Source organism: Ranitomeya variabilis, chromosome 2 (genome assembly GCF_051348905.1).
Source record: "Ranitomeya variabilis isolate aRanVar5 chromosome 2, aRanVar5.hap1, whole genome shotgun sequence".
Taxonomy (NCBI): Eukaryota; Metazoa; Chordata; class Amphibia; order Anura; family Dendrobatidae; genus Ranitomeya; species Ranitomeya variabilis.
Window position 1 is genome coordinate 376548477 of NC_135233.1, and position 13354 is coordinate 376561830.

Consider the following 13354-nt stretch of genomic DNA (forward strand, 5'->3'; position numbering starts at 1 on the left):
TCTATTCCAATAAGTGTTTGTGTGTACAGTGCCTAGAAAAAGTATTCATACCCTGTGAACGTTTCACATTTTTTCACGTTACACCTACATACTTAAATGTGTTTTTATTGATTAAGTGTAGAGGAAATGCTACAGGGTTTTCTAATTATTTAAAAATTATAAATCTGAAATTTGTGGGTTGCATTTGTATTCAGCCCCCCCCCCCCCCCTTGTAGTCTGATACCCCTAAATAAAATCCTGATTGGCCAATTGCCTCCTGAAGTCACATCATTTGCACATTGCGTCCACCTGTGTGTAATATATTCACCATATAACTACAGCTGCTCTGTGAAGGCCTCAAAACCAAGGAACACACCAGACAGGTCAGAGATAAAGTTGTGGAGAAGAGTAAAGCAGGGTTAGGTTATCGAAATAAAATAAATATAGTACAGACCAAAAGTTTGGACACACCTTCTCATTTAAAGATTTTTCTGTATTTTCATGACTATGAAAATTGTACATTCACACTGAAGGCATCAAAACTATGAATTAACACATGTGGAATTATATACTTAACAAAAAAGTGTGAAACAACTGAAAATATGTCTTATATTCTAGGTTCTTCAAAGTAGCCACCTGTTCCTTTGATGACTGCTTTGCACACTCTTGGCATTCTCTTGATGAGCTTCAAGAGGTAGTCACCGGGAATGGTCTTCCAGCAATCTTGAAAGAGTTCCCAGAGATGCTTAGCACTTGTTGGCCCTTTTGCCTTCACTCTGCGTCCAGCTCACCCCAAACCATCTCGATTGGGTTCAGGTCTGGTGACTGTGGAGGCCAGGTCATCTGGTGTAGCCCCCCATCACTCTCCTTCTTGGTCAAATAGCCCTTACACAGCCTGTAGGTGTGTTTGGGGTCATTGTCCTGTTTAAAAATAAATGACGGTCCAACTAAACGCAAACCAGATGGAATTAGCATGCCTCTGCAAGATGCTGTGGTAGCCATGCTGGTTCAGTATGCCTTCAATTTTGAATAAATCCCCAACAGTGTCACCAGCAAAGCACCCCTACACCATCACACCTCCTCCTTCATGCTTCACGGTGGGAACCAGGCATGTAGAGTCCATCCGTTCACCTTTTCTGCGTTGCACAAAGACACGGTGGTTGGAACCAAAGATCTCAGATTTGGACTCATCAGACCAAAGCACAGATTTCCACTGGTCTAATGTCCATTCCTTGGGTTCTTTAGCCCAAACAAGTCTCTTCTGCTTGTTGCCTGTCCTTAGCAGTGGTTTCTTAGCAGCTATTTTACCATGAAGGCCTGCTGCACAAAGTCTCCTCTTAACAGTTGTTGTAGAGATGTGTCTGCTGCTCGAACTGTGTGTGGCATTGACCTGGTCTGTAATCTGAGCTGCTGTTAACTTGCGATTTCTGAGGCTGGTGACTCGGATAAACTTATCCTCAGAAGCAGAGGTGACTCTTGGTCTTCCTTTCCTGGGGCGGTCCTCATGTGAGCCAGTTTCTTTGTAGCGCTTGATGGTTTTTGCCACTACACTTGGGGACACTTTCAAAGTTTTCCCAATTTTTCGGACTGACTGACCTTCATTTTTTAAAGTAATGATGGCCACTCATTTTTCTTTCCTTAGAATTTGTATTATGGCAAGATAAAAGCAGCTAACAGTCTATTTACTAGGACTATCAGCTGTGTATCCACCAGACTTCTGCACAACACAACTGATGGTCCCAACCCCATTTATAAGGCAAGAAATCCCACTTATTAAACCTGACAGGGCACACCTGTGAAGTGAAAACCATTTCCGGTGACTACCTCCTTGAAGCTCATCAAGAGAATGCCAAGAGTGTGCAAAGCAGTCATCAAAGCAAAAGGTGGCTACTTTGAAGAACCTAGGGGCCCCTTTTTGAAGAAGCATATGGCGAAACGGCGTCATCGGGGTGGTGACACTTGAGCTTTCCTGGCATTTTAAGCTTAGAGGCATCTCATGTAAGTACACTTCTAAATACTCTGCCACTAAAGCTAAAACAGGCTAATGTCCTCTTCCACTCCAATAGGGTTTACTTGGCATTATAAATCTTCTATTGCTTAGCACATGCACTCTATAGGGATTAATTTTGAGGCCCATACACATTGCAATAGTTCTACCTAACCTAAAGATCATTTTTGGAGTTAAAAATGAAGCCAGTCTTTATACATATTTGTTGCTTGAACTTGTCACTGTTGGTTATACCTGCTTGAATTTTTTAATATTTATGAATTATTGAAAATAAAATATTTGTTATTTAAAAAAAAAAAAACTTTCTCTGAATGGATCCTCTTTTTCCTGAAAATAATGATGTTTGGGGATGTGTAGTTATCTTGTTTGTACTTGAGTATAATTGTTTATACAGATGAACGAGGCACCTTCGGGTATCTTGAAACTGTACCCAAGGATGAGCCGGTCTTCTGAAAGTCCACAGTTCTCTTCCTGATTTCTTGGCTGATTTCTTTAGACTTTCCCGTGATGCTACACAAAGAAGCAGTGTGTATCAGATGTGCATTAGAATACATCCACAGGTCAGGTGTGTCTCTAATTAACTCAGATGTTGCCAAAAAACCTATTAGAAGCTTTCAAACACATGACACCATCATATGGGCAGTCCAGGATTGTTTAAAAGCTTAGTAATCTTAGTGTATGTAAACTTTTGACTTTGCAGTAAGCAAAAAATTAAAAATGCCTTAAAACATTTTTCTCTCACTCTCTCATTATTCTGGCATTTGGCAAATATTAATAAACTTCTGGCCTAAATTCTAAATGCTATGCGTGTCGGAAAAATAACACTACACATCACCCTGAAAACGCCATCCCCACCATTAAACATGGTGGTGGCTGCATCATGTTTTGGAGAGACTTATCTTCTGCGAGGGTTAGGAAGCTGGTCAGAGATGATGGGAAGATGGATGAAGGAAAATACAGGGCAATCCTGAAGGAATACATGTTAAAGGTCGCAAATACTTGAGTCTGGGGTGTAGATAGATAGTTTAGAGCAAAGCATATTCATGTGTGTGTGAACGGCCCAGTCCAGACCGAAATTCCACTGAGAATCTGTGACAAGACATGAAAATTGCTTATCAGACATCTCCATCCAATCTTCCTGAGTGTGCAAAGGAGGCACAAAAATTTCACCTCTAGGTGTGCAAAGCTGGTAGCGACAGACCCCAAAGGCTGCAGCAGTGTTGACTCTGGGTGGGGGCTGAATACAAATGCACATCATAATTTTCAGATTTAGATGTTTTGTGTTTTTTTTTTAATTGTTTAAAAAATATATTTCCATTACACTTCACAAATACTTACTACTTTGTATTACCATCACATAACATCCCAATAACATACTTTTAAGTTTGTGGGTGTAACATGAAAAAATGTGGAAAAGTTCACCGGGTATGAATACTTGTTCAAGGCATTGCATGTACTCCCAGTGTATGGAATGTATATAATGTAACCTATTTTACTTGCTCTACTCTTATTCCACTGAAGGCCAAGTATAGAAGAAGTTCAGACTTGGGGACAGTCACTTGATGTTCTCTTATCTCATCCATGTGAGTAAAATAATCAACCCTTGTCTTTTATGTATTTTCTGTATATTTGTACATATTTTGTGTTTTTTTTTTTTTGTTTTTTTTTTAAACTCCTCTGGGAACACAAATACTGCCGTCACCTTTGCCCTGAACTGGATGACGCTCTCGCTCTCCCTGTCTCTGCAGAGTCTTTGATGGAGACAGTTTGTAATTACCTTCTTATCGCCTTTGGACGTTATCACTACTTTTATATTAAGGTCTCTTGACCACCATCATCTAGACAGCACAGAGGCAGGCATATCTTGTCTCTGCAGCTGCTGTGGTACTACAAATCCCAACAGGCGCATTCTGGACAGTTTTTATTTCCGGACACTATCCATATTTTTGCCCACTATGGGGTTTAAATATAGAAACTCTGCATATTAATATAGCTTTAGCTGCTCTCTTTATGGCTCACATAGGCATTGTCACCCACCTTTCCTAGAACCCAAAGCAGCAGGTATGCATCAATGCTGAAAATGAATGTGTCATTGCATAACAATGTAGAGACTGCTAGGCTGGCATGAGGAGACTTGTAGGCCATGCAGTGCTCCCTGGAAAACTCAAAATGCAGATAGCCACTTCTCAGAGGAAGAGAAGAGGACATGGAGTGCCACCTACTGGAAGTAGCAATCCTTTAAGTAAAAAAAGAAGTATTTGAATGGCCTGTTTGCCGTTGTTCACCAGCTCCCATCAGTCCGTCTGCAAACCGGTTACGGGTTGCCTTGGCCTGTTGAAGGCCCCCATCGCGGTCCTCTTGGTCCTTCTATCAAGCCCAGCCTATTGCTATAAAGTCAAATTTAGCTATAAGTAAAAAGTGATTCAAGTATCGTTTGTACCCTAAAATGGTATCAAATTAAAAACATCACACAAAAAAACAAGACCTCTTTTGGGGCAACTGAAGAAAAAAAAAACACGAATCTCAGAAATTGTCGACAAGAGACCCTGTTGTTGCCCTCTCTGAAGAGGTTAATTGCATTATTACATAGTAGGGCAGATTTGCCATTCGGATTTCTCGGAAAGCTGAGTGATCACTTTTGTGTCAGATTTAAAGGGGTGGTCAAGCAGATATACTTTTTTTTTTTTCTTTTATTTTAAGGGTTCAGACTGGTACCAGAAAAAAAAAAACTTGCAACTCTTTACTTTTTAGACCCGTTTTAATGCACTGCAAATAGCCAGAAATGGCCACCCATTAATACGAGCCAGTGATTAGACCAAGTGAGCAAATCTACCAAGAATTTGAGTCAGACCGGGCGAGCACATGGGGTATCGGTGAAGATGAATAGTAATACTTTTTAATTTTATTTTTTTTCCCAAGCTGAATCTATGAAAAAAAAAAAAAAAAAATTCACTAAACAACCCCTTTAAGAAAACAACTCGATGCATTCTCCTTCCTATAAATTTCTTGCACCTTGAAAATGGAAAAAAAAGACAACTCAAGGACATTTTAATTACAGCATTATCCAGTTTTCATCATGAAGGCATTGTGCTTCTTTTTTTACGAGCTGAGGATTGGGGATTTGCCGCTTGTTGTATTGCGGTGTGATAAAGCGACATTGTGTCTTTCTAGTCGTACTCTGTGACTGGACCTGAATGGAGGCCGTTGTCTGCTTTGTATCTGCTGCGGACAGATAAGGACCTGGCCTGTTCTCCTTCATTGTAGCTGGAGATATTGTTTCCTGGGCTCAGGCGGAGAATTTGGTTTATAATGTAAATTCATTAACCCCTTAATGAAACTGTTCCAAATATTCGCTTGAGCCTCCTGCCCAAGCATCGTGTACCATTTTTTTGTTGTTTGTTGTTTGTTTGTTTGTTTATTTCCAGCCAGTCATAAGAGAAGGGCAAAATTAAAATTATGAAAATATAACCTTTTCTTATTTGACCTGTGAATATTTATATGGATTCAAAGGTCACAAATGAAAAAAGATAAAAGACCGGTACACTGTTCTCCATCATTCCCCGACCTTTCCGATATTATACATGGAAACTAAATTTTGAAAATCTCTGGATATATCTAGTCTGGAGTCTGAAATCTCGGCACTTCCAGCCTCGGCTGCCATCACTGAGGTCATTAATGATCATCTGAGGAAGGTTGTGCCGCTGAATGCACTTGGGAAAATTGTCAAGATCCTCTGCTAGCAGCTCCTCCAATGATGTCCCCGATGGGTGACAAGTCCGGAGATGCTGCGGCCATGGGAGCAGGTTTAGGCCACGCAGGTGGCTCACAGTTGAAAGACCAACATGTGGCCTGGAGTTATCATGTTTGGGGAAAAACAGGCTTGTTGGACACCGGAGAAATGGCTGCACCACTGGTTCCACCAACAAATCAATGTAACGCTGAGCTATTTGTGCACCTGTAATGAAGACTACAGGGGTCTGGCTACCGTACATTGTCACTCCACACCATAATCCCAGGAGTAGGATCGGTGTGATGTTCCATCCTGAAGGCCTTATGGCATTGCCTATGTTGTCTCCAGACCAATCTCCAGGTATCATTGCATCCAAGACAAAAGCAGGAATCGCTGGAGAGGACAGACCTCCACTCCAACCTCTATTGCCATTTTGCTATGCACCATGATGGCCTTTGAGAGCAGTGGTGTGAGGTCAATGGACACCTATAGCGGACTCCTGGCTCGTAGCCCAATGTTGTGCAGACGCCTTCTGATCATTTGTGCAGACAACGTGTGACATCTTGGGCTCGGTATGTGACAAACAGCATAGCATGGAGAAATGGCCACACCACCACTTCCATCATTTATCCAAAGTGTCCCGGGAGGTCATTTTTCTTCAGGACAATCCCAGGCCGCGTGTTCCTCGTCCTATGGCGTGTGTACTCCCATGGCTGCAGCATCTCCAGACTTGTCTCCCATCAAGCACATCTAGAACATTATTGGTCGGTGATAACACAGGAGCTGCCAGCAGAAGATCTTGATGATTTGCCCAAGTGCAATTAATGACCTCAGTGATAGCAGCCGAGGCTGGAAGTGCCAGGATTTCTGCACAAGGCTCAGACTCCAGGCTTGAGATATCCAGAGGTTTTGACAATTGTGTTTCCATTTCTTTTCATCATTTGCAGATCCGGAACGTCTCCATCCTGTGATTTCTGTAATTCCACCACTTTTCCTTCTTGGTGTTGCAACTTCAATATTGAGGCGTACATATCCCAGTGTGTGTCTATACGTTAGATCTGGAGAAATAATGTGTTTTTATGTAAACTTTCTTTTCTTTTAGAACCGAGTAACTCGTGTTTTGTTTTTTTTCACCATACAGATGGGCGCGCTGTTTTTCGTGTATTCCTACAGTCCGAGTTCAGTGACGAGAACCTGGATTTCTGGTTAGCTTGTGAAGACTATAAAGAAACGCACCCGAACTTTATCCTGCACAGCAAAGCACGCAAGATCTATCAGCACTACATCGCGTTTCAGTCCCCTAAAGAGGTACAAGTATTATACAGTGGATCAGACGGTGCCCCTACTGATCCATTCATTGTGTCTGGGATTTAACGGTAGTCACTACAGGAATGGTTTGACGAAACCAAGTTTCATATACCCTGATGTTGTTTTCTTTTGTTTTGTTTTTTTAAGCCTCCGGAGGGATATATAATGTGGACCACAAGTTTGCAATATTTTAATTAGATTTCCTGTATTAGATCTCTGTTTCCATCTCTATGGGGTAAAAATAGTAAAATCCGCAGACTGGAAAGAACAGTTGAGAATATAGAGGGGGGTAAAGGCTCCACGCGTTTCAGAACCTTCATCATAGTTTTTATTACTTGGTAAACACTAAAGGAGTATTCCGGTTGGGACAACTTGTCACTTATCCTATATGTGGAGGATGACTTCTAGATTGTTGGAGGGGGTCCGAACGCATTTGCCGGAATGGGGCACTTTTATACTCGTGAAAGTGGTACAGCAGTGCGTATGCTCAACCGTTGCTACGGCAGTCCCTAAAGAATGAAAGGAGCTGCAGTCGAGCATGTATACTGCCGGTAATAAAAGTGCCCTGTACTAGCGAGCAGTGGGGGTCCCAAGAGATCCCAATCGCGTGTGGTAGATAGGTGATAACTCGTTCTAGCTGGACAACCCCTTTTTAATCCGAGGAAAGTGATTGATAATTATTTTTGAGCTACAGTCACAAAGAGCAAACCAGGAAAAAAAAAAATGAGCCGGAGTATAAGTCGATATACGGGCAATGTATAGGAATATGTTCACACTTAATACGTAAGATATAAAGAAAAAAAGCTAGTATTTTACTGTAAGTAGAATAATGGTACATATAAATGACATACGGTGCTTGGTAAACTTGTTTTTGATAAAAATTTAAAAAAAAAGCGTAAAAGCCATCCCAACGGCGGCAAGGTGCACCAAAATTTGGACAGTCCTATACGATCTCTGATATTAGAATCTTACCGTGTTTCAAAAAAAGCCCTTAATGTTGTGAATAAGGAGCGGGGCCTGACTGTGGACGCCCAGCAATGGGAAGCTGTATAAATGTACTGCCGTGACCTAAGAAAGGAAGGCCACACCCTTGTTTGTACAGAGTACAAAAGCCTAAAGCAAAAACAAGAAAAATGAGCCCGAGTATTTAGAGATGTTGGAGGTTTTTGAGGTGTCTATGTGTAAATACCTTCAGGAAAAGCTCCTATTCGGGAAGTTTTTGGAGGAGGATTTTGTTTTTTGTTTTTTTTCTCTGTCTATAAATCTAGTCTTGTTATCCAACTGGGCGTGATCCTTAAGTAGACGACAACACCCACTTAACTAACGAGACTAGATTCACACACAGGAAACAGGAGGCCATATCTCGGGAACGGAGAGGCGCAGAAACAAAAGAAAAATATTGCCGGATTTAGGAGAACAGCGGCATTTACACCCCTACCACCCTGGCCCTTTCTTTGCTTCAAGGCAGTTTGTTTTTTGTTTTTTTTCTTAGGGATCCAGCAAAATTTCCAAATCATTGGGCCTGCCATATGCAAAAAGAAAACATATCCCGTGGTTGTGCCCAGTTTAATTTTCCCAAAATAAATCTCTATTGGAGCTTTAATACGATTAAGAAAAAAAAAAAAGGATTAAGTCTGAACAGACCCTTCAAAAATAGTGTGTAATAGGATTAAAAATAAATGTGTCTCCATCACGGGCCGTAAATGCCCCTGTGATCCCGGCCATTGGCACCGTCGTGCATGGTGGGCTCTTCTCTCGTCGGGATGTGTGATTGTTGGTGGTGCCTTATCGTACAGGAGCAGCCGGCGGCTCCGCTCTCCTTCTCCTTTAAAGGGCATACTTTTCCGATGACAAAGAAGCTTTTAAATGAGTCCTCGGCTTAGCAATAATGTTTATTTTACGCGGCTTTTCTGTCCAGCCGTCGGTGTAAAATTAATCACCCTGATTTGTACTTTCCTGGCTGGATCTCCGGTCCGGTTACATTTTCTTCTCCTTTTCTGAAGCCGTTCTGTAGAGGAAAAATAGCAGCGATGGAGGCTCGTTACATGTGTTCATGTCTGCATGCTACCCCTCCACCCCCGTCGTCTGCACCGCACCCCCGTAACTTCTCGCTCAGCAATGGAGTCCGCTTTCATCTCCACCGCTCTAAATCTATATTGAATTTGTTAGTCTCGGTTTTCTAATGATTTCCCAGAGATCTGAGTGGGGTCAGTGGAGGACGTGGTAATGTCATACGACACAAAGCTACAGGAGGGGGGGCACAAGAAAAAGGCCTGTACGAAACGAGGAGCAAAAGCAAGATAAAGGCGTACCGGACAGATAAAGGTGCAGTGGCGGAAATATAGAGAAGATATCTGATCTGAAATTGATTCTGCTCAATATTAATATTAATTACTTTATATTAATATTAAATATCTTAATATTGAGCAGAATTAAGTATGCAGACACCCCAATATACCGTATGAGCCCATGCACAGCCCTCTATGTACAGTATTCGGCTCCTTATATACAGTGGGACACACAGCCCCCTAAATACAATATGAGCCCCCACATACAGGGTGGGCCATTTATATGGATACACCTGGGTGGGCCATTTATAAAGTTGGATCCAAAATGGCCGACTTCAAAATGGCAGCCATAGTCACCACCCATCTTGAAAAGTTTTCCCCTCCCATATACTAATGTGCCACAAACAGGAAGTTGATATCACCAATCATTCCCATTTTATTTAGGTTTATCCATATAAATGGCCCACCCAGGTCTATCCATGTAAATGGGCCACCCTGTAGACCCCGTAAATACAGTATGTGCATTCACAAAGTCTCCCTATATTCAGTATAGGACCCCACATAGCCCCTATATACAGTATGTGATCTAATGACATAATCACGTCTGCTGGCCGTTGCACATGCTGATTAGTGGGAGAAGGAGCCGGCAGCTCTTTCCCCAACCATTGAATTCAATGCTATCTGCATCCAGAGGATGTGTATAGCGGTGAAATGGAGACACACCACACGGGAGAGGGCGTCCACATGATCCGGCCCGTGGGACAGTGTTTTCAGCCTTTCGCCTGTCTCTGTCCAGACTGGAAGAGCCAGATGTGGCCCAGGACTGTACTAGATGGATGGACAGATAAATACGTATAAACATAACAAAGTGCTTCACCCACTGTGTGCCGAGATAAAGGTAAACTGCCCTATAGGCTACACCTTTAGAAATGAGGTACTTGGCACATACATTGTTGTGACTGGTGGGCACACGTAAATTAGAAAGTGCGCCTTTTTTATGGGACCCTTAGTGTATCAGTAAATTAGAATTAACAAAAAACCGCAAAGGCTTCCTAAGCCTTTATAAAGGTCCCTTAGTCTGTTTTACTAGGCTCCACAATCATGGGGAAGACTGCTGACTTGACAGATGTCCAGAAGACAGTCATTGACACGCTCAACAAGGAGGATAAGCCACAAAAGGTCATTGCTAAAGAAGCTGACTATTCACAGAGTGCTGTATCCAAGCATATTAATGGAAAGTTGAGTGGAAGGAAAAAGTGTGGTAGAAAAATGTGCACAAGCAACCGGGATAACCGCAGCCTTGAAAGGACTAAGAAAAGGCCATTCAAAAATTTGGGGGAGCTTCACAAGGAGTGAACTGCTGCTGGAGTCATTGCTTCAAGAGCCACCACACACAGACGTGTCCAGGACATGGGCTACAAGTGTTAGATTCCTTGTGTCAGGCCACTCATGACCAATAGACAACGCCAGAAGTGTCTTACCTGGGCCAAGGAGAAAAAGAACTGGACTGTTGTCAGTGGTCCAAGGTGTTGTTTTCAGATGAAAGTACATTATGCATTTCATTTGGAAATCAAAGTCCCAGAGTCTGGAGGAAGAGTGGAGAGGCCACAATCCAAGCTGCTGGAGGTCTAGTGTGAAGTTTCCACAATCCGTGATGGTTTGGGGAGCCATGTCATCTGCTGGTGTAGGTCCACGGTGTTTTATCCAGACCAAAGTCAGCGCAGCCTTCTACCAGGACATTTTAGAGCACTTCATGCTTCTATCTGCCAGCAAGATTTTTGGAGATGGAAATGTCATTCTCCAGCAAGACTTGGCCCCTGTCCACACTGCCAAAAGTATCAATACCTGGTTTACAAACAACAGTATCACTGGGCTTGATTGGCAGCAAACTCACCTGACCTTAACCGTATAAAGAATCTATGGGGTATTGTCAAGAGGAAGATGAGACACTAGACCCAACAATGCAGACGAGCTTAAGGCTGCTATCAAAGCAACCTGGGCTTCCATAACACCTCAGCAGTTCCACAGGCTGATCGCCTCCATGCCACGCCGCATTGATGCAGTAATTGATGCAAAAGGAGCCCAGACCAAGTACTGAGTGCACTTACTGAACATACATTTCAGTAGCCAACATTTCGGATTTTAAAATCATTTTTTCAAGCTGGTGTTATAAAGTATTCTAATTTACTGAGATAATAACTTTTGGGTTTTCATTGGCTGTAAGCCATAATCATCAACATTAAAAGAAATAAACACGTGAAATAGAGAACTCTGTGTGTAATGACTCTATATAATGAGTTTCACTTTTTGTATTGAAGAACTGAAATAAATTAACTTTTTGATATTCTAATTTAGTGAGAAGCACTTTTATATACCAAAGACTGCAGTGTGTGCACAACGATACATGTAGATGCTGAATATATAAAATGTAAACTGCATTACTGCCATACACACTAGACCTGTAGAATTGAGCTTCATGGCACACAAATTGGCCAATTTCTTTGTGTCCACCAGCCACAACAAGGAGCACGTTTCTTTACTGAGACCGTTATTCTATTTGCCTCTTCTGGGCCAAAGCTTACAAATAAAGAGGATGGATATCTACATGGATAGATAGACGACATGTATGCTAGGTGGATACATGATGCATGGGTACTGCATAGATGCTATGTAGATGGGTGTCAGACAGAAACAAGTTAGATATATAGAATATGAGAGTGCTACAAATTAAACAGTTATTAGAGATGAGAGACCTGGTCCAGTGGTACCTTCAGTGTGCAATTTCGGGTGGACTCCATGCAACGTACCCGTTAAGTAGTCCATGACTGCCCATCGGGGGGCCCCGCGAACCACCTCCTACCGGCCGGCATGTCTTCTGATTAGTCGGTTCGGCACAATGTCGTGTGTGTATCAACAACAATGTTGCATCAGGCCTACTAATCAGAAGAGGCATTGAGGAGGCTGGCCGATACGAGGCAGCTCGCAGGGCTCCCGGCCCCGGTACAAGGCAGCTCGCAGGGCTCCCGGCCCCGGTACAAGGCAGCTCGCAGGGCTCCCGGCCCCGGTACGAGGCAGCTCACAGGGCTCCCGGTACAAGGCAGCTCGCAGGGCTCCTGGCCCCGGTACGAGGCAGCTCGCAGGGCTCCTGGCCTCGGTACGAGGCAGCTCGCAGGGCTCCCGGCCCCCAGTACAAGGCAGCTCGCAGGGCTCCTGGCCTCGGTACGAGGCAGCTCGCAGGGCTCCCGGCCCCCAGTACAAGGCAGCTCGCAGGGCTCCTGGCCCCGGTACAAGGCAGCTCGCAGGGCTCCCGGCCCCGGTACGAGGCAGCTCGCAGGGCTCCCTGTACGAGGCAGCTCGCAGGGCTCCCTGTACGAGGCAGCTCGCAGGGCTCCCTGTACGAGGCAGCTCGCAGGGCTCCCGGTACGAGGCAGCTCGCAGGGCTCCCGGTACGAGGCAGCTCGCAGGGCTCCCGGTACGAGGCAGCTCGCAGGGCTCCCGGTACGAGGCAGCTCGCAGGGCTCCCGGTACGAGGCAGCTCGCAGGGCTCCCGGTACGAGGCAGCTCGCAGGGCTCCCGGTACGAGGCAGCTCGCAGGGCTCCCGGTACGAGGCAGCTCGCAGGGCTCCCGGTACGAGGCAGCTCGCAGGGCTCCCGGTACGAGGCAGCTCGCAGGGCTCCCGGTACGAGGCAGCTCGCAGGGCTCCCGGTACGAGGCAGCTCGCAGGGCTCCCGGTACGAGGCAGCTCGCAGGGCTCCCGGTACGAGGCAGCTCGCAGGGCTCCCGGTACGAGGCAGCTCGCAGGGCTCCCGGTACGAGGCAGCTCGCAGGGCTCCCGGCCCCGGTGCGGGGCAGCTCGCAGGGCTCCCGGCCCCGGTGCGGGGCAGCTCGCAGGGCTCCCGGCCCCGGTGCGGGGCAGCTCGCAGGGCTCCCGGCCCCGGGCAGCTCGCAGGGCTCCCGGCCCCGGGCAGCTCGCAGGGCTCCCGGCCCCGGGCAGCTCGCAGGGCTCCCGGCCCCGGTGCGAGGCAGGCTTGGACTACTGA

The 13354-nt window shown here is 44.8% G+C and overlaps 1 protein-coding gene across 4 annotated transcripts in view; it reads left to right on the top strand.

The window, feature by feature from the left end:
• Positions 1-13354, top strand: part of LOC143806092 (regulator of G-protein signaling 3-like) — a 44463-nt gene that overhangs the window by 27843 nt on the left and 3266 nt on the right. For all 4 annotated transcript variants that reach the window (XM_077286034.1, XM_077286036.1, XM_077286035.1 and 1 more), the window contains exons 5-6: positions 3509-3570; positions 6859-7025. In XM_077286034.1, coding sequence (XP_077142149.1) covers positions 3509-3570; positions 6859-7025 — 229 coding nt within the window. The remainder of the gene's footprint in view (positions 1-3508; positions 3571-6858; positions 7026-13354) is intronic.